This window comes from Leptinotarsa decemlineata, unplaced genomic scaffold, assembly GCF_025532065.1.
Source record: "Leptinotarsa decemlineata unplaced genomic scaffold, Ldec_3_MD MMD2_tig00000576_RagTag_RagTag, whole genome shotgun sequence".
In the NCBI taxonomy this organism is placed as follows: Eukaryota; Metazoa; Arthropoda; class Insecta; order Coleoptera; family Chrysomelidae; genus Leptinotarsa; species Leptinotarsa decemlineata.
Genome location: NW_027412551.1, coordinates 8,006,257 through 8,033,992, shown reverse-complemented (window position 1 = coordinate 8,033,992; position 27,736 = coordinate 8,006,257). Strand labels below are relative to the sequence as shown.

The 27,736-nt window shown below is 33.1% G+C and overlaps 3 protein-coding genes across 11 annotated transcripts in view; 2 read left to right on the top strand and 1 right to left on the bottom strand.

The window, feature by feature from the left end:
* The window catches only part of LOC111511696 (kelch-like protein 3), a 46,601-nt gene extending 35,054 nt beyond the window's left edge, over positions 1-11,547 (bottom strand). Inside the window, exons 1-5 of one of the 4 annotated variants that reach the window (XM_023167728.2) lie at positions 11,238-11,544; positions 10,498-11,182; positions 9,480-9,545; positions 4,053-4,310; positions 1,897-2,190 (exon numbers count right to left, since the gene is read on the bottom strand). In XM_023167728.2, coding sequence (XP_023023496.2) covers positions 1,897-2,190; positions 4,053-4,310; positions 9,480-9,545; positions 10,498-11,182; positions 11,238-11,381 — 1,447 coding nt within the window. In that variant the 5' untranslated portion in view covers positions 11,382-11,544. Of the gene's footprint in view, positions 1-1,896; positions 2,191-4,052; positions 4,311-7,520; positions 8,290-8,593; positions 8,665-9,479; positions 9,546-10,497; positions 11,183-11,237 lie in introns of those variants that run through there. The other 3 variants (XM_074174335.1, XM_074174333.1, XM_074174334.1) reach the window with 3 other exon arrangements.
* The window catches only part of Cln7 (CLN7/MFS domain-containing 8), a 50,844-nt gene extending 37,178 nt beyond the window's left edge, over positions 1-13,666 (top strand). For 2 of the 4 annotated variants that reach the window (XM_023167734.2, XM_023167733.2), the window contains exon 6: positions 12,730-13,666. In XM_023167734.2, coding sequence (XP_023023502.2) covers positions 12,730-12,993 — 264 coding nt within the window. In that variant the 3' untranslated portion in view covers positions 12,994-13,666. Of the gene's footprint in view, positions 1-3,782; positions 3,905-12,729 lie in introns of all 4 variants that reach the window. The other 2 variants (XR_012465255.1, XM_074174336.1) reach the window with 2 other exon arrangements.
* A 3,838-nt stretch (positions 13,667-17,504) lies between these two features.
* Positions 17,505-27,721, top strand: LOC111511695 (facilitated trehalose transporter Tret1). 3 transcript variants are annotated; one of them, XM_074174337.1, is made up of 4 exons: positions 17,505-17,724; positions 19,797-20,082; positions 24,180-24,434; positions 26,108-27,721. In XM_074174337.1, the coding sequence occupies exons 3-4, from the start codon at positions 24,368-24,370 to the stop codon at positions 27,547-27,549; spliced, it is 1,509 nt and encodes a 502-aa protein (XP_074030438.1). In that variant the 5' UTR covers positions 17,505-17,724; positions 19,797-20,082; positions 24,180-24,367; the 3' UTR covers positions 27,550-27,721. The 3 variants fall into 3 exon arrangements, with proteins under 3 accessions (XP_074030438.1, XP_023023494.1, XP_023023495.1); XM_023167726.2 differs by lacking the exons at positions 17,505-17,724; positions 19,797-20,082 and adding an exon at positions 21,397-21,531; XM_023167727.2 differs by lacking the exons at positions 17,505-17,724; positions 19,797-20,082 and adding an exon at positions 23,116-23,332.
* Positions 27,722-27,736: the final 15 nt, after the last annotated feature.

Genomic DNA, 27,736 nt, shown 5'->3' with positions numbered 1-27,736 from the left:
CGTTTTCCGAATTGTCCTATCTGTAGAAAATATTTGAGGAACTTGTATCCAAATTCATAACTACCGGTAGTGTACATAAAAAAAGCCCCCAGGTCATCCGTCCATTCCGGAAGAACAGCAAGTGCAAATAATTGATGAGATGGTAGTAAATCCTGAACAGTCTACTTATTCTCCAAAATCATGCCGGAAACCATTGCAAGGCATCCTACCTATCTCCACAATATTTTTTTTAGTGACGAATGTACATTTTTTTTAAACGACAACGTTCATAGACAAAATTGCCGTTATTGGAGTGACACATCAACCCTCACGTTTTCCTGGAAACACATACCTAATATCCAATATTGGAAAACCATATTGTAGGACCTCTATTTATTGATCAAAATTTAACAGGAGAACTGTTTTTGAATATGCTGGAAACTACTGTTGACCCTCTCATCACTGAAATCGTCGAAGCGAATCCTATCAAATTCGATATGTATATTGTATTCCAACAAGATGGAGCACCATCACATTACTCCAGACAACTAAGAAACTAGTTGGATACTACTTTTCCCGGTCGTTGGATTGGCCGTCGAGGTCCTACAGAATGGCCCGCCCGCTCGCAAGATTTTACACCTTTGGACTTTTTTTATAGGGCTATTTGAAGCAAAGGGTATACGAAACTGAACCTGCTTCAATATTGGATATACGGCAGAGAATAATGAATATTTGTAGAGATATTGACGTTACTGTGTTCGAAAATGTTCGGCGAGAAATATCGAATATGCTGTTCACATGTCAAGAAGTTCTAGGCAACCATTTCGAGCATTTTCTGAACTGACTTCAAGCTTATTACCTCATATATGTAGTTAAATGTCAAATGTATGCAGGCAATTATTTAAAGTTCCGCCATTTTGTAGTAGTTGAAGATATTGACATTATATTCTAGGGTTGTGAAGCGTTTGTCAGGAGCTTCAAAAAGATGTGTCACAAGACCCCCCTTTCGATTTGATTTTTTTTCCCACATGCGCCCAGTCGCCATCTTGAAAGTTTCATTTGTTAGTTTCACTTCAAAATAAAGTATTCATGCATTAATTTCATTATCACAAATTTCAATTTTTTGAGTTGACCCATTCGAAAAATAAAAGGGGGGGTCTATATCACAGAACTATACTCTGCGAAACAGCGTCAGCTTTGCACTTCAAGTGATTAGGTATTCAACAATTGAATCGCAATTTTTTCCACTAATATATGTATTTTAAACTAATATACTACTCTATTATTATATCATCATAAGCCCAATCCAATGTCTCACTTTTTTTACTTTCCATGAACCTCTTTCTCTTTTCATGTGCTTGATTTTATTTTGAATAACAGTTGCAATGAGTCAACCTCTTTCTGAATCAAAACATTTCTAAGGAATAATAATTTATATATAAAATGAAGAATGAATAATTGATGATAAATATTGTAAGTAATCAGTCTATTTAAAAGAATCACAATTTTCATGCTTCCACATTCAACATTTCTTGAATTATAGGTAATCTAAACAAAATGTATTTTTATTATATAAGGAAAGTAATTGAAAATAATCCTTATGTATTTTAATGTTATGAGTATTAATGAATACCAATACCATACAAAACTCATTACTTCCCCCTTATTTCCTTCAAATGTCCTCTCTAGTCACTTTAGATCTCAGTCCTAATTTTAATAATTTTTACCTGTATAGAAGGTAATCAGATAACTGAATGTTATCATTTGATTTTGATTCCAGCTTCATATGTGAATATTAATGTTCTTTTAAGTGTTATCTTCTTGAAAAATAAATATTCTATCACAAATGAACACATAATGAGGTTTTATTGTCTCATTGCTCTGGAATACATTGAATCCCATACAAAAATAACTCACCTTTAATGTACAATTTATCTTTATATGATAACAGTTCAAAAACGCTGTTGTTATTCATTATACTGTCTTCCATGACTAACTTTTTTTTATCCCATATCCAGTTACCACGAGAGTTGCGAGTATGAATGTACCCACATTTCTCATTCATGCTGAACATAAAAAATTTATTCAAATACTCGCAACATTTCAACTGTCTGTCATTGAAAGGTAATGTTTCTACTAGACTCCATCGTCTCGAAGAGATGTTATACCAGAATATATTTTCTTGAGGAATTCGGAAGTTCCCCGTACCCCCTGTAAGTATTCTTTATTATATTGAAATGAAAAACATGAATTCGAATGCAATTACAATTTGTGAACTTCACTCGATATTTACAAATTTGATCCTCACCATTGGGATCTCGGAAACTATGAGAGATACGAAGATGGTTAAATTGGGACAAAGTTGCGCATTTATCTGACTAACAATAAAAATGCCTCTGAGAAAGTTCTGAGGTTCCGGGTATATCCGGAAATATCCGGAAAAAACAGAAATTTCGGAAAATGGTTATTATTTTTTCAAATCAATTCAATGACCTGTACAATAACAAAATGTCATTGAGTGTAACAAATTGAAAATTAAATTTAGAAACGTCAGAGTCAAACCCTATTATGATAAAGATTAATTACTTTCAATATCTCCAATTTTTCGAAAAAGAATGATAACTCATGATACATCATTGAAAAGGTTAAATCTGATTTCTCAACGGCATATTGTTAGTCAGGTAAATGCGCAATTTTGCCCTGATTTAACCATCTTCGTATCTCTCATAGTTTCCGAGATCCCAATGGTGAGGATCGAATTTGAAACACCCTGTATAGGTTGAAAATTAAAATTATAAGAGTTGATTTTTATGGGGAAGAAAGTTTTGGCTTCCTACTTCTCCATCATGATACAAAAAATTTGAAAAATCTTCCAAATAAAGGAAAGAAGCAATCAACTTCACGCAATCACAAACAAAAATTGGATTGTGCTGATAATATGTGTCATAGAATCTGCTTAGGAATTGATAACTTATATAGTTGATAATATAAGTTCTTGCGCTTCTCAATTGTTTTAAATGTCGCGTCGCTTCTAGATACTTCTAGCGACTTCCCTGTTGGCTTCCATTACCGTATATAAATACTACCAGCACGTAGATCAAGGAAATCTAGTTGAAAGTGCGGTACGATTGCACTTGACTGAGTATAACGTTATATACTCTAAAAATTGCTAAAAAGACAATCTAGTAGAAACATAGAAAACTTTCTTAGTCTTTGCTTAAAATATACTTGTTTCAATTGAAACATGATGAAAAAAAAAATAAATAATCAACCATATTTTGCAACAGTTCATAGCCTTCTGAAATATTATATAGTAGACTGGAGTCAAGCTTCTAAAGATGTCAGTGTTTTCATAATTCAAAAAAGAGCTACAGGTGTGTTGGCAAATATAAAGTACAATGAGAGCTGTAGAGGACATTTCAGAGAAATGGGTAGTTTTTAAACAGACCCGCAAATATCATTAGTATGCCTCGAGGTATACTGCCAAGTGAGCATGTACAACTTTATAATGGTTGCATGATATTTATTAAATGACCCACCGATATGAAAGACATAGATAATTTTGAGATGAAGAACTGATATCATTTAAGTCATTCTACTCTCTTAATGAGGTATTTTTTCTATGTGAAAATGTAAATTATTTCTTTTTATTATTATTATTATTATTTTGTCAGGCCTTGTGATAAAAATAGGAGGAGCTTTATTGTCATTACCATATTATCAATAACAAAATGTTTTTCAACAAGATGTTATCTACAATCTTCCAACAATAAACATATATCTATTTATCTATGTGGGACTAGAACCAACAAAACACACATAAAGGCACTTGAGAAAACAGAGGAGTGAAACATTCAAGAAAAGAGTGGAGATTTTGGAAAGAGGAAATTGAAAGCCAGAAAAAATACAAAAATTGAGTGACTACGTGAGTTATGACATTTTCTAATGAGCACTGATATTCACTTCATCATTTATTTAAAGGAAAAACTTTGACTGTCTCCATTAACATGGATTTTATGATCATGATTATCTCTAAGTAAAAGCTGAAAGATAATTTTTTTTTGATTACCTACCTAATATGTAAATCCTGCCATTAGTTATCCAACTTTTGAAATGACGCCTAGATTGAGGAAAAGTGAACTTCATTTTCCATCTTTCTGGAATTGGGTTATATATCGAAATAGTATTATTAAATTCTCCCCGACCTATTGAGAATTCTCCACCATACAGATAAATACGTCCTTTGTATGCCAGTATTTCAAACCCTGTTAAGTTTAAACATTGCCCATTATCTATTTCAAAAAACTTCTTGAACTTATTGGAGTTGTAATCTGCGAAAAAATATCACATTATCAATAGAAATAAAAAAAGCGATTTATTTCCAACAGGAGTACCCAGTTACAGAAAATGTAAATACTAAAACAAAGTATATATAAAATATTCGTATACGTAGAATTTCAAAAGAGGAATGAAAAATTGTGTATATAACACAAAAAGTTACAAATCATGCAATGTAGCAGTACTGACACAAATGTTATTTATAGTATTATTAAAAGTGATTGTGGATACATGATAACGAGGCACTCAGAGAGTCGAAATGAATATCGCAATGTTCACAGATTTTATTGAAGCTACTGCACATAAAATTCAATGGTGATCATAGCATAACATTTGTGCATGATGGTTCGCAATAGAATTTCAGATTGTGTTGACCTTCACGTCTTGGTACTAAGAAATTGATCTCGGGTAAAAGAACCGTAGTGTCAATATTGTTGTTTAGTAATTTATTCAGGAATTTTATACCAAGGATAACTCTCCTATTTTCCAAAGATGTCATATCAAATCGTGTCAACAAAATGTTATGATCGATGCCTCTCGTGGGGTATTGACCATCAACTTTTAGACATAAGTATTTTAGGAACTTCCTCTGCACGCTCTCAATTGATGTTTTTTGGTAGTTGTAAACTGGATTCCATAACACAGAGCCATACTCTAACTTCGATTTGACATACGCAAAATATAGCAATTTTAAGGTGGCAATACTTTTGAAGGTTTTGCCATTTCTGTAAATAAATCCAAGCATTTGTTTGAAGGTGGTTGACGATGTTTCGTGATGTATTTCATCAGTTCGGACTTCCATTGTTTAATTTAATGTAAATTGATTTGAAATCCCTGAGAAAAATTAAAAAGATTAACTGAAAATAACAATTTATTAAACACAAATTGAAATAACAAATAAATAACATACAAGCAACAACCAAACAAATAAAAAATTGAAATAATAAAAGCGGAAAATAAAACAAATCAAAAAATAGTATTACCAAAAAAAAAAATTTAAAAGATTTCAAACCAAGTTATGTCACGACGTTTCGATTGTTAGTATCCACAATCGTCTTCGGGTGATAACTGGACTTATTCCTCCGATATCTGACTATTTATAGGTCATTCAAGTGCTTTCACCTATCCCCTCTTTCCGGTCATACATCATACATCGCTGAAACTAAGAGGCCATTGAAAGTTCGCATTGTTGAGCACAAGAAACAAACACAGCGAGGAGAAACCAGCAAATCCGGAATAGCAGAGCATGTTTGGACTTATCAACATAACATCAAGTGGGCTCAAGCTGAAATCATGCACAAAGAGGAACACTGGTTTAGGAGAATATTCAAAGAAGCCGCGTATATGTTGTCCAACAACGCATTTAGTCAAGTTAGCGTAGAGATACGTAATATATGGAAACCTCTAATCAAGCGAAAAACGACCAACTCCCGCCAAACGGTCATCTCCCGCTAAAACTAATGAAGCGGAAAGAAGGGATAGGTGAAAGCACTCGAATGACACGCAATATGTGGACGTGTATATGAGAGAACACGCAGAAAGCGTGTTCGATAGAATCAGATCGCACAACAACCCAGCGCTACGCGATCTACACGATGCGTTGAATATGGATGACCCCAGATTCCGAGAAAGGGATAAACACCCAAGGCCCGACAAAGCAAAATCAACGACCACCCCCACGAGTCGCCGTCAGGCGACTCAGGTAAGCATAAAATTAATAAGATAAACTCTCTTTCAGGTAGGTTCAACGTAAAACAGTTCGACCGCGATTCACATTTCCTTATATTCACTGAGGAATGCTCGACGCTTAACACAATAGCCGCCGGTTAGTTTTTGGTGGCCCCCATGCAAAAATTCAGTTAGATAATCATGACAAAACAATATAACCGATCGCGAAAGAATGGCATCTAAAGGCTGACTTTCGACCAAAATAGGTCAGATGTCAATGTTGCTGAAGTGCCCATCAGTAAGTTGAGGACCGCTCGGAGAGTGGTTGTGGATGGAGTGGGGTATTAGGTTCTCCTCGCAAACTAGCTGTGAGGGGAAGCTTTTACTTCAGGGCACTCAACCCGGGAGGGGGCATGGGGGGGATAAGTCCAGTTATCACCCGAAAACAATTGTGGATACTAACGATCGAAACGTCGTGACATAACTTGGTTTGAAATCCTTAAAACAAATTATTTTTCTTTTTTGTTAATGATATTTTTTAATTTTTTTATTTTCAGCTTTATTATTTAAATTTTTTATTTGTTTAATAAAATTGTTATTTTCGGTCAATCTTTTTAATTTTTTTCAGGGATTTCAAATCAATTTATATTAAATTAGACAACAGAAGTCCGAACTGATGAAATAAATCCAAGCATCCTCTTTGAATCACCAGTCATATTCCTTATATATATATATATATGTTGTAAATGTTAATTTACTGTAGTATGTTATACCAAGATCTTTTATCTCATGTACGCGGTTGATTGTAGTATTGTTGATTGAATAATCGCACAATAATGTTCGCTTTTCTGTTGTTTATGATATTATTTTACATTTGGATACGTTCGGTTGTAGACGGTTATTATTACACCAAAGTTTGATTACATCTAATCCATGTTGTACACGTTGGCAGTCAGTAATGTCGTGGATTTTATAATATAGTTTCAGATCGTCTGCAAATAGTAGGCTAGGAATATTCAAAGAGGTTGCCAAATCATTAATAAAAATAAAAAATAAAAGAGGTCCAAGATTAGAACCTTGTGGTACACCAGATTTAACTACGTACTGAGCTGATTTGAAACATTCATATTCGACAAGTTGTTTTCTGTTAACTAGATATGATTCAATTAGAGTAAGCAGTTGGTTAGAGAGTCCCAATTTTGTCAATTTGCTGAGAAGAACATAATGGTCTATTTGATTGGAGGCTTTTTGAAAGTCTAAATAAACAATATTGACTTGTTTTTGCTTGTCCAGGTACGTACAGAGATATTGATTTAAACATGCAAGATTTGTCATACATGATCTTTGTTGTACGAAACCAGAAATGAACAGGGTACACGACTATAACGAATTGAAATAATACCGATTTTTCTAGCCTATCTCTCAGAAAAGTGCCAGATTGCGATATACAGATAAAAGAATAATACTCCCAAAAGTGAGAACTATCTTATGATAGGAGTCCACCAACAAAAAAGTTGTTTATAAGGATTTCATGGTATGATTTATATTTATTTTATTCATTTAAAGCTCTCTACAGGCCTCAAAGGCCTGCAAAAGATAGTTATTCATAACCATTTTGGAATAATTTATATACAAATTTACAACCTTTTATTTATAATTTCTCCTTTGCTTCATTCACAATTCTTCTCCGAATTCCTCGATCATTTGCTTAATTTCACTAGTCCATTACGGTTAACCATTTCAAATTGCCTTCCACATAGTTCATCCATCTTTTGCGAGGTCTTCCTCTACTAATTTTTTCAATAGGTTTTCTGTAGAGAACTAATTTTGTTAGTCTGGTTCTAGTCATCCTTTCCACATGCACAAACCATCTCATTTTCTGAGCCCTAATAACAGTCGTGACTTTTGGCTTCTTGTATAATTTCACCTTATTGTTCGTTCTTCCTCGTCACTAATTTCAATAAATACTCACGAGTTTTTTTTTCCATCGCTCTAAATCTTCCTCATCTGACTTTTTCAGTAAGCATGTCTCACTTGCGTACATGAGTGTTGCTCTTTCAACTGTTCTGTAGATTCTTTCTTTCATTTTCAACATGAAATTGGACTACACTACTGATCTCTACATTTTATATTTTCGGTTTTTTGCAAATTCTTGTTCCTTTTTGTTTTTGTATCCAAAGGAGGGTAGCTAGGTGGGTTGACGTGGGTGATTTACTCGACTCATTCAATCAACAGCTGTGTGAACCAGTGGTTCCAACCGCAAGGCTGGACTATCGATATTCACTTCCTACCATCCAATCTCTCCTAAAAATATACCCCTTTCAATTTAATCAATGATCTTTGTTTCACTAAAAAGCTCAATTATTGATGTTGCATACGCTAACCTGCATTTTATATGAACTATTACGCCATTATTGTTATTGAATTGGGATTCTTTATATAGAATATGTATGTCGATTATTTCTACATCCCCTAGCCTACATGATTCTGAGAAAATAATTGTATCAACATTTTCTACCATGAGTGAGTTCAAGCACAGAAAAAATTTATCAATTTTTTTTTGAAGGTTTCTAATATTCGAATTATACTGTATCGAAGAATTGCTTACCATCATTTGATCAATATTTGCTGATATGTCTTCAAAAACTACAGTTTTCTTCTCTTCATGGTTTACCAGATCTTCAAGAAAGTCAACATTAGAGAAAAAAGAATAACACCACACATTTTTTGACTGTTAAGAATTGAAGTTATAATAAGAATAAAAAAAATGAAATGACTTCTTAGATACAAGTGCATGAGTTTTTCCATCACATCACTGGTTTTTCACTATACTATTGTTGTGTATTCTTCTCAGGAGATCATTCTTATAGTCAGCCATTCAGACTGTTACAATTTTGATTTTATTTCCATTGCGTTGAACACAGATTTGGCCATTAAAAGTCCACACATTTTGTTTACCAAATGAGTTTTTAGTTTCAACTGGTGTCTGCTATTTACTAAATCTTCAGTGATAACTGTCTTATCCTTTCAGTTTACTGGTATTTGTTTTCTTTGCGAGTTGGGTGCAGTGAAATTAGTCTTCATTTGTGTTAAGTCATCTGAATAATTCACTTCACCGCAATACATAGTCACTCTTGGGTATTTTTTATTACAGGATCAACAAGAAAAAGGCATGTTTGAGAGCCCATTCATATATCTACTCAGTACGTACCATGAATATTTAATCATTTAGAGCGTTTTCTACCAGAACTCAAGCATTTCTTCAACAATGAAGAAAATCCCTTTTTTTAAAGAGTGGTTGAAGGGTCTACAAAAAACCTGTGCAAGTTAGATGCCAGATTTGAACCCAAATTCATTTTTTCTTTGGAAGTTCCTTATTTTTATAGTGAAGAGGATGTAGCACTCAAAAAAATGTTTGAAATCTCATTTCAGAAAACCAGCAATTTTCAGGTTCATTCACAATTTTTCTTATTGATATTTTAATGGAAACTTACCATAATATAGAACATGAAATTCAGTTTTCTCTCTCTCCGATTCTGATTTTTCCTCTATAAAACCATCTGCAAAAGAAATATTCAACTCAAGATAACGAATGAAGAATAATAGTCAATTTTTATAAGAAAGAAAATAGTTTGATCGTTTTATTCATTGTTATTGGTTTCCCTAATGTTTTATCTCAATATGTCACAATATCTTAATATTTCGAAATTTAATTTTAGAATATTCATTTTCTTTGATGTAGGTATGTATCTCTCCTAGATACAGTCTCCAGTTTTGATATAATGACAGATATACCTATGAAATGTCACATATCTTTGTACATTCACATTTAATTAAAGTTAATAGCATTGCATTGTAGTGATAATACATATAGAGTTGCATAAATATGTTGCAAAAGTAGATGATCTGAACTGAAATGCTTGTGAAGAAAAGTGTATGACTTCTCATGAGTATACAAAAAGTGTTTTAGTTAGACACACAATCAGGTATCAAAAAATTAACATAATTCCACTTATTTTTCTAAACAATAAATTGTAGAAATATTAGAATATAGGATTTCACATCCGGAGTCACAATTGAAGAGAACAAAATCTGGGTTGATAGGTCGTAGTCAAATGGAACCTAAAGTACTAACCGTTTCATCTACTACTGCGGCAGACATCATCACTAGAATATGCGTTGACTGCAAGGTCGGAGGTTATATCTCTAAGTCTCAGTCGATGCTGAGACATTTGGTACTTTAGGCCTACCAGCCTGGATTTAGTTCTCTAATGAACTGTATGTAATGACAAATTCTGTACATTTTAACTGAGTTCTGTGAAACTGTATTTCAAATTGTCCTTTGTAAAAATACCTCGAAATAACTTGTACCTCAACTTTCAAAATAAAGTAAAATCAGAATAATATTTTATAGGTTTAGATATTAGTCTCTCTAATAAGTATTGCTACTTACTATTGTGATAATAAAATAACTATTGTTTTAGAATTGCGTAATAATAATATAAATGTTACCATCATATGGGCTCTTAGTTTTGACTAGAATGCAAGGGCAACTAGCAATACTCCTACTTCTGGTTGAGTTCAATAATAATGAGGCTTTCTCTTGGCAGCTCTGCGAAAACCCATCAGTTGCAAAACCATTCCTTAGATTGAATAAACACAATAGTATATCTTTGATTGTGTTATTGTCTGAAATACCAGAATACTCCATCATCTCTTTGATATACCCGTCATCTAGGTTTTGATAATCAATGCAACTGAGCAGCTTGAGCAAAGTAACATCACAATTTTCCAGGTTCCAGTTGTTGTTTGCCTGCCACCAGTTCATAACTGTTTGAAACACATGAAATTCATTATCAGCACGTAAATGCACATGCCCAACGTAACCACATAGCCTTCCTAAGGAGAGTTCCAGTATACATTCAGTTTCTTTAACCTCCATGAACTTATCCAATGCCATTGACTTGGCTTTGAGATAAAGTGGTTTTATCGATAATTGTTCTGTAGCTTGCCAAATTTTCAAGCAATGTATTGGGCTTAAGATTTCCGTGATTTCATGCAGAATTGAGTCGAAGATTTCGACGAATTGTAGCATATCAGCTACATGCAGAATCATTAAAATATCTTCATTTTCAAAAGCATAACTTCTGTTTTCGACTAAACGCAGTATTATTTCCATTGCTTTCAGGTCGACATCCTAGAAGTATACTGATGTTAGCGAAAAACTTCATTTAATCTATTCTAAATACTACCTGTAACTTAATTTTTTTCATTTTTCTTTCTATAAAATTTCCTTCAAACATTGTTCTGAAATAATCACTGTTTTCAATAAGTGTCTGTTTTCTACATATGACTTCGGTGTTTTCAATTTCCAGAACGATTTTTTCGGCGGACATTTTATTAAAATAATTTGGAGCTGAAATAAATGTATACAACCTTAATGAAGATTGTTAAAATAACGAATTTCCTAACCTACTTCCATTTTTTATTTGGATTTGCCGGTTGGGCTGGCGGTTGAATCCAGAACTTGTGTAATTGTATCTTGTGTCAAAAATCAGCTGATCTGAGGTTATTTGGTGTGTCTGTTATTCCGTATACCGTTGACGGTTCGGTATAGCACCAAGCATATTAATTTATGATAGATGTGGAATATTTCAAATAAAAGATAAACAGACAAATTTATTTTTATTGAAATGGCAATTACATAAATTTACAACTGGTTACAAACGTTATAAACAAATTGGAAACAAATAAACGATACATGGTGAATTGATGAATTTCAACATACTCCTCAATTTTGTCATAAACGAGTCGTTAATATATCTGCTTTTTGTAGCTCTGTTACGCCAGCAACGCAAAGTACGGAAATCGCATTTACAATATGCCAAAATTAGGTACTTTTTAGGTACCGAAGTCAAAAATTATGTGCTCTGTAATTTACACCGCAACTCAAGGGTCAAAGTTGCGTTGCTAGCATTATGTAATGCTAGTTCATGTTAGTTCATGTTAATCTTATCGTGATAACTTTTAAACGATTCGTCCAAATTACTTAGTGTAGAAGACAAAGTTTATCTATATTGAATACTTGAAACGACAATTGAATTAATTTTCATAAGAGCCTGACAGATATTCTAAAATGTGCATTGTAAAAAAAGTATCTAATTGAATTAGATTTATGGCTCAGTAATTTGCATCCTATGAATATATGCTATCGCGGACTTTTATCTAGAACTATTAAGATATACATACATTCTTACGGTACCTACATTATCCTCATGTAACTCCAAAGGTATAGGCAGCTCACGCTAAGATAGCTCTCAGTAGGCAAGAATTTTTCCGACTTACTTAATACTTATGGTTACCTATATTATGACCAAAATAACACAAAAACTTTGTAAATTGTATTCTAGTTGATCTGATGTTTAAGCTGTATTTATGTGAAGTTTCATCTAAATCCGTTCAGTCGTTCAGGCATGAAATGAAAGAGCCACAAACATACATCCGCCCTCACAAACTTTCACATTTATAATATCAGTTATATGTCCACCGATAATTTTAACATCGACCTGAGTGGGGTTGTGAATTTTGCTCATTTTTAAAACACTAAATAATTAGGAAAACATTACCAAATGTCTATACGAAACTTTTTTGACGATAGCTGTAGTTTTGGTTGTGATTCATTAAAGTATGGATATCCAATTTCATAATTACATTTTTATTATTCTGAAATATATGTTATTTCAGGGAGTGTGGATGGGACTCATGACTGGATCCGGATGTCTTTCTAGAGTAATGGGGCCAGTTTTCGTAACGTACATTTATGAACAGTATGGAACAATTTGGACATTTACTTTAACTGCCATAATGATGCTCAGCTGCCTAATATGGTTATTGAGTTTTCAGACCGTTTTGAATCCCAAAGAAATGGTGTCGAAGAATGAAGGTCGGGAACTGAACGATGCCATGCATTTTGAATCTGTTATTCTCAATGAAGAGAACGATAAATAAAGTGAAAAGGGTGAAAATTGTGAACAAGAGAAATGAATGTGAAAAGTGATTGAATGGTTCATTTTATATCTGACTTTTGAGTATGTTTTAGGACAGGATTCAAGGAAAAAGCATATAATCTTCAGTCACGTGTATGAAGTACTCATATAGTTTTATACCTCATGACATCCATGCAACTGAATTTTCATAAAATTCATGCAGATGAATCCTGATTCTTTAGTAAATACACTGATGATCTTTACTTTACACCCCCAAATATTCAGGCGATGAAAATTTTCATTCAATTCTTCTCTATTTGCACGTATGATCTGACCCGTACTAAGAATCGCACGCTAAAAGGTAAGACCTTGTTAATCCTTAGCTATTACAAGATTCAGCTCCTGAGGGATATCGTCAATAAGGGGTGACAGTAGAATAATGGAAAATGACATGATTATTCACAACAGGCCAACAAAAATTAATATAAAAAAATATGGCTTATCAACGAACTGGTCAAAAAAATTTTTTGAGAGTATCTGCAGTAGACTTGTCGACAAATTGTTCGACTTTTCTTCCTGATGAGAAAAACTATTCTACAAATACCGTACATTTCACAAGTACTTCACATAAACACTTCAACTTCTAAACTTGATGTGCATGATGTCTCGATCATACTGTGATATTAGAGATGCCATTTACAAAAATATTAGAATTTGTTTTATGTTAAAATTATAGCAGAGGTTCAGTCACAACTGACTATTCTACTTTTATTTCGAGCTATGTAGTAGGGAGAATGTTACACGATATCAGACATGTTCCACAATCAGACAAAGCATGTAATTTTGAAATTCCAGCCGCAAGTTCGATGTTTTTCATTTGGATAGTAGGGTTACACACGCAGTTTTGGTAAACAAAGTTGTAACGCTATTCTTTTGGATTTGAGCATTTTTCAACAAAAAACTTGTTTTTCTAGGTAAGTTTTTTCTATCCTTGATTTAATATTATAAGCCTTAATTTTTCTTTTGGAACTAGTAGTACAAAAACAATCTGTTGATCAGATTTTGGGCTATTTTATTGACATTTTATGAGCGAGTTTACTTTTGTAGGTTATTCATGGAGTTCACAGTTGAATTTAATTTTGTATTACGGTTTAAGTTCCACCTTCAGACAGCATCTGTGTTCCACAATCAGACGCTATCTGATTGTGGAACATAATTCGTGCCGTTAAAAAATTGACTTATGGAGCATCGTATGGTACTTTGGGATCGGTTTCCGACTCTGGATGTATGACTCGTGAGTTGTTTCCAAGCACTTCATTGAACATACGCAGTTTGACGCATTTTGACCTTACCACCGCATACTTCCAACAAGATGCAACCGTTAGATGTCTCTGTGTTTTTTTCGTTCAAATCATTCTACAATACTGCCTCACAAACATGGCTTTTAGAACATCCTGAGATATCCGTTTCTATTTTTGATATAGCTGGCTGTGTTAATAATGCATTAGAAAAATCGATGACGCCAGCTAATATAAAATTCGGATTTCGAAAAACTGGGATTTATCCTTTCGTTAAATTCATATTTACAGATGACGACTTTGCAATTAGTAGCGTAACTGATAGGAATGTGGATCAAAACAATAAAGAAGCCCGACCACATATAGATCCCAATTAACCATCAACGTTATGTCAGTCTCCTCACTTTCAACATCAATCAATTTACACACAACTCCCACACAAAATCAAAACACAGAAACTTTCGTGAGTCCGCAAGAATTCAAAGGATACCCAGTAGCTGAAAAACGAAAGAATCAGAGAAAGAAGAGAGAAAAAGCTGAAAGTATTATCGCCACCGACACTCCATAAAATATCGCCCTGGAAATAAAACAGATAGACAGAGAAAAAAAAAGCTTGAAGAAGAAAAATATCACGAAAAAAAAGTAGGATTCGATGAAGACTCAACAGACGATGAAAATGAGAACGCGGCGATGCTTGTAACTGAAGATTCTGATGATGAAATTGATTTTGTAGGAGAAATCGATCCACCACCTCTTCTAGACAAGCTTAATAAAAAGCCAGAAGTTGCCGATTTTATTTTGATAGAATTTATAGACAAAAAGAAAAAAATGTATTACATACATACATTATGTAAAAGAGATAAGGAATGTGAGGTTAAATTTATGGGAAAGTCCATTAACTATGATAACAGCTTCATTTACCCCGAAATAGAAGATGTCTCTTTGGTATGCTTGGAAAACATTGAGATGGTGTTACCAAAATCATCACACGTGGGAACAACAAAACGGCAACAATCAAATTTGAAGTTAATTTTTCAGCCTTAGAAGTTCGTTAAAACAGTACTAAAACTTTTGTCTTATTGTGGAACATGCCGTGTCTGGATGTGGAACATGTATGTTCCACAATCAGACGACTGTCCTTTCATTTTTAAACAAACTTTTTTTGAATTATTTTTTTGGTTGATGATGTATGTACTACCATAGAACTTTATGCACGGCCTTAATTTGTATTAGTGACGATCATATTTTCGTTTGCTCAATAAATAAGGTTAATATTTAGCAAAACCTATTTTGTGTCTGATTGGGGAACACTCTCCCCTACATTATTAGTATTGACTACAGAAAAACTCAGTACAATGGAAAAAATCATGAATTTATGAAAAATACCTGAGCCATAGACGAAATCATAAGTACCTAAACTTGTTGAGGTTCAATAGATGTGGCACCTTGAATGAATGTTTTGAGAAACGTATTGAACGTCTATGCTGGAAGTTCATGAGCCAATGAACATGAAGGTGTTGTTAGTTGACTGTTGACTGCCACATTTTCTTGAATGTAGATGGAGAAGTAGCCAGAAAATCTTTTCCTTCTAAAAACTAATATCTTCCTAAAAATATCGCGATTTTTTCTGTGATGATACTACGTGATGGTAGGAATTCAGAACACTTTTTATTTTTCGTCGGACTCAATTAGTTTTCGATATATATCATGTCAAAGTTTGTATGATGTCATATTTTACCTTTTTTTAAGCAATAAACGATTGCAATTCATATATTTTTTATTCAATACTTTTTTTTCCATATCATCGCACTTTTTCTATCCCTTTCTATTCACTTATTGCTAAGTTTCTTGAAATTAGATTGAAATTCCATAATTTGTCACACGCTAACTCAACATAACCTAACCCAACCTAATTTAAATCAGTCTAAACTTACTTTAGAATTTAAAAAAAAATATGTATTTTCAACATCTAACCTGACCTCCAAATTCTAAAAGGAACGTATTTTCGAATATTTACTTTTGTAAAAACTATGTTTCCTCAACATCTAACCTGACCTCCGAATTCTAAAAGGAACGTATTTTCGAATAGTGAAACTTACCTAATGCAATTTATAAAAAGTGATTTGTGTGCACCTGACAAATTATGGAATTTCATTCTAATTTCAGGAAACTCGGCAATAAGAGAATGAAAAGAGATATAAAAAGGTGCGATAATATCAAAAAAGTTGTGTTAAATAAAAAAATATGTGAATTGCAATTGTTTATTTATTGCTTTAAAAAAAGGGAAAATTTGATGTCATACAAACTTTGACAGGCTATATCTCGAAAACTAAGTGAGTCCGACAAAAAATAAAAAGTGTTCTGAATTCCTACCATCATGTAGTATCACCTCAGAAAAAATCGCGAAGATCCGTGAGTATCCCATAAAGTATAATTTAGCCAAAATATCTTCCTTTTCAGTTTAATCGGCATGATTAATCAGTATGATCCAGGAATGACGACCTGGATTGCTTAAGTTGTTATTTTCATTAATGTTATTTTGTTTATATTTCTGACGTTCTTTCATAACCTCATCACATTGGATATTTTATTATTAGTTTTCAATTTAAGCTCAAGCTTTTGGCACATAATCCACAGAAACAGTTTATTTCTTGAATATACACAGGGACTTTTGAGTTTTAGACCAGAAAGAGTGAACTTTTCAGGTTGCCTTCACTGGAAACGAGTGGAATCATCGACATAACCTCAACCGGTTATGTCGGTGAGTGGAATCATTCAATAACTTTCCTCTCTACTTTCAAGGTTATATTTTGTGTCCGTCTTTTATGGCAAATTTGCTGAATATTTCATTAAATGTCTACTAAGTGGTCATTTTTATAAATTGATTTCTTCTGTATTCAATTACTGGCTAAACTTACTTTTTACACTGTAATTTATAGGATTGATGTATTATATAATGTGATATATACTAATATTATTTTCTGACTAGATATGATTTCCAAAATAATGAAATATATTTTTATAATTTAGTATATAGTAGGAAATTTCCTATCAATTTGTTTTTTATTTATGATATATGTATTTTATATGTTTTATGTATTATACGATATACATTTTACAATTTGAAATCACTGCTTTTTTTTTCGCTGAATATTTCCATTAGTTTTTCATTTTTGTTGAGAGGGCTGGATTCTGAATGACATCACTAAGACGCCATTTGTGGGATCGATTGAGACCTCAATCGTCAATAAAAGATTAGCGAGGCTCCCAAAGGCGATCAGTTGTAACCGACAAACAATTATTGGGGTTACAAATTAATAGCGGGAAAAATGAAATGTAAGATGTTAAAGAAATAATAAGGAGACAGAGTAAGAGACACAGTAAGCATGTAAGGAGAGGAGTAGAAAGACGAGACTTCCTCTAGAAAATTACATATTGATAATGGTGAAGACACGGTAAGTGGGGATAGTGAACTCATGAGTATTCTGGGATTGGATATGGGAGCTTCTGAATGTATTAGGAAATATTTTTGAAAGCGTAAAAAGGAAAAATGATAATGAAGTAAATTATGTGATATCATTGTATAGTGATAGGGATAGAGACCCATTTATAGTTATTGTTGAATCCACATCAGAAAGGAGGAATTTAAGATCTTTACCTCTTTTGGAAATAGTTTAAGATGTATGTGATTTCAAATTAGAAAATATTAAAAAAATTAAAATAAATGGAAGAAATAAAGTAGGAATAGAGTTAATTGATAGAGAAAGTGCAAACAATATGGTAACCAATGAAAGACTGAGAGACAATGGATATAATACATATAATACCATATGTAAACATATAAAGCAATAGTTGAAGGTATATCGATATCATTTACAGAAGAAGAATTAAAAAATATGATAGATAGTAGTTTTCAAAATTAGCCAAAGATGAAAGAACGAATAGAAGAACCATAATGAATGGAAAAACAAATTATTCACCAGCATCTACCATATTGATAACTTTTAAAGGAACAAATATATTGATTTTTGCTTTATGATATTTGTAACAACCCCATATGTACCACCGGTCACTCAGTGTTTCAATTGCTCACTATACGGACACATAAAAAAGAACTGCGGAGGGAGAAGGATTTTTTTTAATGTACTGAAAAACATAAAGACGATGAAACGTACAAAAACTGTACAATAATAGAATTTTTATTTCGTCGAAGCAATGAATATAAATCAAATTTATAAGGTATCGAAAATGGACGTAAATTTAAGGTTTACAAAATATGTCACAAAATGTGTTCAGAAAAGTTATATAAGTTTGAAAATGCTTTATCCTCATCGTCATTTATAATAAGTTTGAAAATAAAATTAACAAATGCGCTTGTGTTGAGTAATTTTGCATATTGTGATATTGTATACGGTTCACGTCTGGATAAAAAAGACATTTGTAGAATTGAAAGAGTTCAAAAATGATGTCTTAGGTATGGTATTAGAAAATATGACAGAATTTCATATAAAGTTAAGGAAACCAAATGGTTAACTATGAAAAATAGACATGTTTTACACTTGGCTACCCTCTTCCATAAAATATTGATTAACAAATGTCCATCATATTTGTATAACAAAATAAGATTTCGTAGCGATGTACATACTTTGAATTTGAGGTTTAAAGGGTTACTTTCACCTCCGTCCCATCGAACCACTCCATACTTATCGACGATCCTTCAGTTATAACATATATAGGTAGTTTGTATAATGATATTACACAAAAATATACAGTTAGTAAAGTTTCCTCATTTGAGTGCTGTCACAAAAAAATCTCATCGCTGCTCAATCAGAAAGTCAGTGATTTCATAGATTTAATATTTCTGAAAAATTTACAGTATGAACATTTAACATGTTTTCTCTCCCTCCTTCCTCTTTTTTTTTTCTCTTGAACCGTCTGATTATCCCGGACAACAAACATCGATTACATAATTAATTAAGCAAATAACGAATTGAACAACAATGATGATGGCTTATAACGTGTTGGTGAGGGTACACTTAGAATATGGTAGTATACTTTTCAAACCATGCACCAAAAAAATATAAAAAAGTTAGATCAAATATATATTCAAGGACTCAGACTATTTCTGGGATGTATGAAATCAATATCTACAAATGCTATATTGGCGTAAGCTGAAGTAATGAACTTAAAATTTAGACGACAATGGTTGGCACTTGAATACGTAACCAAACGTATAGATAATGAACGAACAACAAATACCATACTCTGGAAAAAATCTGTACATCTTTTAATATTCCACTGCAGTATTTTCGAGTTCTCCTGCAGCTGAAAAATCAAATACGCCACTGCAATCAATCAAGTCGCCCCTGAGCGCCAATTAATTTTTACTGTTGTTTCATAATTTGTATTACTTTCTTTTTTATATTAAATTTCATTTCGTTGTATCAATTCTTAAACGAATAATCAATAAAAAAAATTACACACAATGGAAACACAATAGACAAAACAGCGGTAAAATGTATTTTAGGTTCAACCGGACTATCCTTTGAAACCATAGTATATGAAATTACCAAACGTGGAAAGAAGACATATTACTAGTATTACTAGGATGACAACAGGACATTGAAGCTGTAAATATCATTTTTTTTAAATTGGGACTGGTAATAGTCCAAATTGATACTGTACTGTACAGCCAACATGAATCCTGGACAACACCTTCATCACAAATGGATCAAACCCGAAATTTCAGCTCCCCTAGACATGGTTACAGTGTTAAGAAGCCCAAACTACAAAAATATCAAAGAGCTAATTAGGTATGTAACAAGATGTAGAGAAATGAAGAAGGTTGAAAATTTCCAAAACCCCTGAACCCATAAAAAAACATATAATCTTAAATATTCCTAACTAATAAACCTAATTCTGGTGAACACACACAAATTTATAAAGTAAATAAATAATAGTTTGATAAACTAACGCTTTGATAGCAACACAAACTAAAAAATAAAAAACAATTCGAAACTAATTTAAGATTATAATAAGTCCTATAGTTTGACGTTATTAATGACTTTTAATAAGCTTGAAATCAGAATAAGTAAATCTATTTACAGAAAAATTAACACAATCTTAAATTAGTTTCGAATAATTTTTTATTTTTCAGTTCGTGTTGCTATTGAAGCGTGCTTTTTAGTTTTTTAAATTATTTAGTTTTTTTTACTATTTCAAGCCCATTTATTTTAATATAAAATTTATACGCATGCACAGACAGTGTGGTTGTCCCACTCGGTTTCACACAGAGACTGTGCGAGGAAATTATTTAATCCTGGCGATCCTGATCGCCGGAAGCGCAGAAGGACCACATAATTTTAATATTTGTTTCTTGGATATTACGACTTTGAATCACGAAATTTCGACTTTTGTCTCAAAATTTCTACTTTAATCTCAAAATTTCGACTTTTATCTCGAAATTTCAACTTTAATCTCGTAATTTCGAAATTACGATTTTAAACTCGAAATTTGGACTTCAAACTCGAAATTTCGACTTTAATCTCGAAATTTCGACTTTAATCTCGAAATTTCGACTATAATCTCGAAATTTCGACTTCAATCTCGAAATTTCGAGATAAAAGTCGAAATTTTGAGATTAATGTCGAAATTTCGAATAAAAGTCGAAATTTTGAGATTAAAGTCTAAATTTCGAGATTTAAAGTCGTAATTTTCAAGAAACAAATAATAAAAATATGTGCGCGGAAGCGCATTCCGTAATAATGAGACTTGATAGGTGTATAAAGTTCAAAATGCATCTGTCCGTTTAAAGTTTGTCAAAATCGAGTCCAAAGGAGTCGGTTAGAAACAAACATTCAAGTGAAGCTAATATAATCGTGTTAAAAAAATAATAGAACAAGTTAAAAAAAATAAAAAATTAGACAAATGAAGAAGAAACAAATTTAGGCTACAAGTATTGCGCAAAGTAAGACGATCTGTAACCTAGGACAAAACTGCAGTTATACAACACTCAAAGGATAGGTAATACGATGTAACAGGAGGATAAGTGGCTAATGCGCCGCGCAGTAACAACGGACATATAACCTAGACAGAGAGACACAGAGAGAGAGAGAACTATTGATAAAATTCACTCGAACAAAAGTATATTTAAAACTATCAATTTTAATTTCTGAATATGTAAGATAAACAACCGACAAATAGCGAAGTTAGCAAGGTGAACTTGTGCTCTACCGAATTTGTCATTTCAAGATAGATCTGTTGTGAGTACTACTTTACATTTAACATCAATTAACTCAGAAGAATATTTTGCATATCACTTTGATATATGTAATTCACCATATTCAGCAGTTGAAATAGAATCGTTGATAATGAACTAGGATGTTCGTACTGTGTTTCGTACTGTGGTAACTGTAACAATTTACCGAGTATCGTCTTGTAGATAATAGTATATAGTGCCCCAGCGAATTGTTCACTGGATATGGAAAACATTTCCAAAGAGGAGAATTATAGAATTTTTCGAAAATTATTGAATCAAAATGATAGCTAAAACGATCAAATTGAATTCCTGAATGAGAAATTGCGAACCTTTAAAAAACCATACAAAATAACTAAGTCGAAGTGGTGAAGCAAAACGAAGAGCTCAAAGTTCAAAATAGCTCATTGAAAAAAATATTTTTTTCAATGGACGAAGAGGTAAAAAATACTATTTGCTTGTATACAATCTTTAATAAATATATGGGAACTGGCCAATTGAGTTTGTCACAATGCTTGGATTCCTTGTTGCCATTAACTTCTCTTAAGACGGTTTAGATATAAGCAATTATACAGTAAACAATGTGGATCCTTGTCGTTATAATATATATGCACATTCGAATCACAGTGGGACTACTCACAACTGACACATTATTTTCTGTTATTAATTTAAGTAACATTCTTATTACCATCATAGCATCAATATTTTACGCCTGTACTATTTTTGTTAATTTGTACCTGAAAAAAATTGATTCTTTTTTTTTTAATAATAATAATAATATAGAATAGAATAGAACAGAGTAGAGGCAAACAATTATGAATAACAGATAATTGAAAGCCAATAAGTACTTAAAAAGGAAAAAAAACCCAAGAAATGGTTCAAAACTTGTTCTAAGGAGTAAAAGTGATTTTGCACTAAAAAAATCTTCTGATTTTCGTTTCGAAAATGAAAATTGAACTGCTATTGCTTATGTTTTCTGGATTCGAATTGAATATTTTTGGAGCCCTGAAGTTTGGAGTATTTAAGTTATTCTGAGTGTTATAAAATCTAAGGCAGTTTGTTTTATCGATATTTAGAAAAAGAAGATTCGCCGAGAACCGATTATTAACTAGGAATGGAATTTTGTCACAGTTTTCCATTATGTAACTTTCTCGGAGGTTGGAAATTATAAATGAGTTGTCATCTACGTATATAGTGAAGGATGCTGTCCCAGGAAGCTTATCAATGTCGTTGATGTTGATTATGAATAGTAAGGGGCCAAGTACTGACCCTTGTGGGACACCCAAGTCGTTTTTTAGGTACCCAGATGACTCGTTCTGAGTTTATCCAAAAAAACTGTGCGAGTTACACAGTCAATTGCTCTGCTGGGATCAGAAAAAAACAGGGCATTCGCCTGCCTCAATGTGATCCACTGATTTGTCATAGTAGATATATCACACCTTTGCTTTTTTCTAGTGTTACTTTTTGTCTGTACCAAAATTAACAGAGGGGTAATGTAGAACGCCGCCCCTGTCTAGTTAAGTGAGTATTGCCTCGCGCAATACACCACGTGAACATTTCGCCAGGTGGCGGAGAAAAAGGTGAAAAGACGAAAAGGCAGTGGGGAGAGCGACGAACTGGAGGGTGGTCGATGCTCGACGAACAAGTAGATGTTTTGGGTATCCGGGTGTCACAATCACCAACTTATTGTTGGCAGTTAAGGCTTTAGTTAGCTGATTACCAGTTTATCTACCTGTTAACAGAGTTAGACGGATTCCTACCTGTCAACTTTAGGATTAGCGGGAGCTCCTTCGAGGAACCGAACAAAAGTGAGTGGTATTGGAACTTTAGGGCCCCGGACTTTATATAATAAAACGGATGCTGTAGTATTTAAGTTAGATTTTATCTATTTTGTAAATGTTGGTGCTGTCCGTGTGGACTGTAGAATGCTGAACCGACATTTTCTGATTTGTAACCGACCCTATCAATTAAATAAATATTTCTTTCTCGTTGAGGAGCGGAGAAGTGTTACAAGCACCACTGATGATTACTATGGGGTCTGGTGTTGAATCATCAATGTGTTGTGTTTGTGCTCTGGTTTTCAACTGATATACAGTAAATTATTTTGTATTTTTCGAAGGGATTAGGCAGCGTTTCCGTTTGAAGCTCGCACGGTAGCACCATCGCTTCGAATTTTTGTAGACAACAACAAGGTCATATTTCAACTAATTCACACGAACATCAGTCAGTTATACATTCCGCTTGCATCACTCTGTCTATTGGTGAAAATAGTATGAATGTCGTTTCGGTATTTTTTAAGTTTATCGCTGTCAGACAGACAGAGAGACAGACGCGGAGGGGGACTTTGTTTCATAATATGTCCGTTCATAAGTTTTTTCTCCATGAAAATATACAAATGAGAATAAAAAGCAATATAATATTCTCACAGTAACTAATTATTTCTGTGCTGATAAGAAGAAATCAAACCAAAAATCATTCACATTTGTTATATTGTTATATTATAAATCTTCGAAATTATAACGTCGAATGTCGATGAAACCGAAATTGCCCTATACGTTTTAATAAAACTATTTACTAGCACTTCAATATGTTTTGTGAATTTTGTTATTGTTGTAATTGATTAAGACACACAGCTCTTTTTTGGTTATATTCCAGATTGGCAAGCAAAATATCGACATGTAGTGAGTTTCATCCAGTATAAGCTGAAGTTGTGCACGTAATTGTGATTGGATATCCAGAAAATATCCTACTCTGATGTCATTTGTCTGAGATACATTGATTTATAATTAGAAACCACAACTAAATTATTTTCAATAAGGTTAATTAGTGTCGAAAGTGGTATAATGCAGGAGAAATTCACTCTTTCCATGTTCCAAGGAACTTTTCCACAGCTTATTGCAGTACTGGCAGGTGAGTTACTTTTGGAATACCTATAACTCTCACGAATCTCAATGATAAACGTTTCAAAATAGCTGTTCATGTAACCAAATGGAGATCGATTCTTTTCGTACGCCTAAATAGCGATATTCAACCGGAATAAGGGTAGCAAGATCCCGCAAGGTATCTCTCATTCTGATAGAAAATGTATTTCCATTATTTTTCAAATAATGAAATTATCAATTCTTCCAATTTTTTCTAATATCGAAATAAAAATTAGTTTTTCCCAGTGTTCCGACTTCCTTTAATTATCTTTCTTCTACATTCTGAAATATCTGATACTCTTTCTATCTTGTTTTCCAAAAGTAAAGTTCAGCTCTTGTAATGTCTTCCATAATCTAGTTCTTTTCATATCAGAAAAAAACTGCCTTCACGAACAACTGACAAAACTTTATTCAATGCAGGCATTTCGTTTTTAATGTAAAAAGGGTGTACCTGATAGAATTCTTGACTCCTTCATCGATAACCAAACTCTTTCTGCCAGTGGATACATTCGGCTCCAAAAAGCTGTTGTTTTCCTTGAATTCCTTGAGAATTCTAAAAATTGTCGATCTATTGACACTGGTCATACCCGCGCATTTTTGCACTACTTCCTCCTTACTTCATATTTTGTATTCTTAAAGAATTATAAACATTCATAACAATGGTTTTTCATCTTTATTTGTCATCATCTGAATATTACTGTTGAGTGTTCAGAGTCGGTCGACCCTAATCGATCCGCCAGATGAGACAAATGAGGATTTGAAGCTTTATAACTCCTATTTATTATATGCGAGCGCTTTCGACAGCTGGTCGTGCTATCATCATCAAGGCTCTACTACTTCATATACTATAACAATTTAAATCATGTGGTGTTCCAACTATTATATAATTTTAAAATAGTAGGTACTAGAGTTCTCATAAAGGACTGTGACGTTTTTGTCCTAAACTGTCCCTGTCAGTGGCGTACGGAAATTATACTAATCATACTAATATAATTATATGATTGAAATATATAGAATCACAACCTAACAAAAATGGTTTCGTTTCAATGCAATGCTATTTCTGAAAAAGTATTTCCTACTAATATGGAATATCAGTATTCCCAATGAATAATTATGTACTCGAGTTTTTAACTACCAATTCGACAAACTTGCTCAACAGCTTATCTGGTTTTACCAAACAAAGTTTCGTTAACAAGGGTTACAAGGTAGATATCATTGATAAATGAATAGCTTGAATACAAGCTATTTGCCAAGTCTATTCCACTCAAAAAACGTTAATGAGCTTCATAGGTCATTGACATACTTTGATGAACGCATCAAGTACACTGCCCGTTAAAAAAAGGAAGACTTGAACGGAGATAACAGAAAAAATACAATTAAAGCAAATTTATTGGAAACAAAGACAAGACTTCAATTTAGGAGCATATAATCTGACTCTTGCGCAGAACTTCATGAAATTTAATGATATTCTACTAGTCGCAAGAAGGGAGTAATATTTGAGAAAATAAGTCGGGGAGTTGTATGGATTCGAAGTACCTATTTGTGTTCATACTTAGTTCGTCAATTCCTATTTTGTTAGAAACCTGAACTATTGGGTGTGACAATCTTAGATTTTTTTTCAATAACAGTGATGCATCGTTTATAATGAAGTCTTTATTTCAGGAACACTTGGTTCGATTTCCGATGGGATGCATTATGGTTGGAGTGCTCCTGCAATTCAGATCTTAAAAAGCGAAAACTCTCCAGTTGAACTGGGGCCTAACGATGTCAGATGGTTAGAAACTCTTTACATGATTGGTGGGTTCGCAGGATTACCGATTACAATTTTTGCTGTGGATAAAATAGGGAGAAAAGGATCAATTTTGATTTCGGCAGTAATTTCCTTGATTTCTTGGTTACTTATAGGATTAGCAAATAGGGTTGAATATCTTTATGTTGCCAGGTTTATGGTGGGATTGTCTGCAGATGTTGCGTTCGTAGCAGCTCCCATGTACATCGCTGAAATAGCCGATGAGAAAATCAGAGGTTTTCTTGCTGGTATCGTTTACGTGATGATGCTGGTTGGTATTTTGATCATCTATGCTGTTGCTCCATATGTACAATTCTATGTTTCATCCATCATTGGAATAATACTGGTTTCAATACAGTTGATTACATTTCCTTTCATGCCGGATTCTCCCTATTACCAACTATCCAGAGAGAATCCCGAAAAGGCGAAACTTCATCTACAGAGATTGCGTGGTACGGAAAACGTTGAAGCAGAACTTAAAGACATAACTGCTGCTGTCGAAAGGCAACAAACGGAAAAAGGGAGACCTCAGGACCTGGTTTTGTCGAAAAGCAATAGAAAAGCTGTTCTGATCATGTTTGTATTGAACGGTGCACAGCATTTGAGCAGTATGAGTGTGATATTGATGAACTTACATGACATTCTTTCAGCGGCTGATTCAGTTTATATGAGTTCCAAAATAGCTGGTATTTTGTTTGCACTAATGATGCTTATGTCAGCAATTATTAGTGATTTTGTTATCGACAAATTTGGTCGTAAACCTCTCCTCATAACTTCATGTTTATTAACAGGTTGCTCTTTATTAGTTTTGGCAATATTCTTCTCGTTGAAGAAAACTGGTATGAATGTCGATTACGTCTCTTGGATTCCATTAGTATCTGTCATGGTTTACGCTGTAGTTTTCAAATTTGGTCTGGGAATTATACCAATAGTTATGACAGCGGAACTATTTCCTGCAAACGTAAAAGCTATGGGAATGACCATTGCTGATTTCTTCTATGTATTGTTCGGCTGGTTCTCGATAGAAATATTCCAAAGACTTTCAATGAAAGTGGGCTACGATGTTCCTTTTTATATATTTTCCATTTGCACCTTACTGACTGCTGTATTCGTACAAGCTTATGTTCCAGAAACAAAAGGAAAAACGCTTGAAGAAATTCAATTCATTCTGAAGGGAATTCCTTTTCCACATAAGAGCAACAGTATTCCTTGTGAATATTTCGAGAATGGAAGTGACAAAATAAGACATATCCAAGGAGGAGACGTTTCTGGAGGCCAGCAATGTAGAGATCCTAAAGGACCATCAATTCCTTGAAAAAATCGAAGTGGATAGAATTTGAGTTCTCGAAATACATATTTTTTCGATACTTTATTAACATATTGAAATTCTCAGTTTGAGTTTGTTTGGAGTTGTACGTAAATTCTGTGAAATATTTTACATCCTACAAAAATTTGATTTCCAGTTTAAATTAAATAATTTGAATATTTCAGTTAGTCTAATA

Coding starts and splice junctions, on each gene's coding strand:
- LOC111511695 (XM_074174337.1), top strand. CDS start 24,368: ATGCAGGAGAAATTCACTCTTTCCATGTTCCAAGGAACTTTTCCACAG. Junction 24,435..26,107: donor GCTTATTGCAGTACTGGCAG/GTGAGTTACTTT, acceptor TCTTTATTTCAG/GAACACTTGGTTCGATTTCC.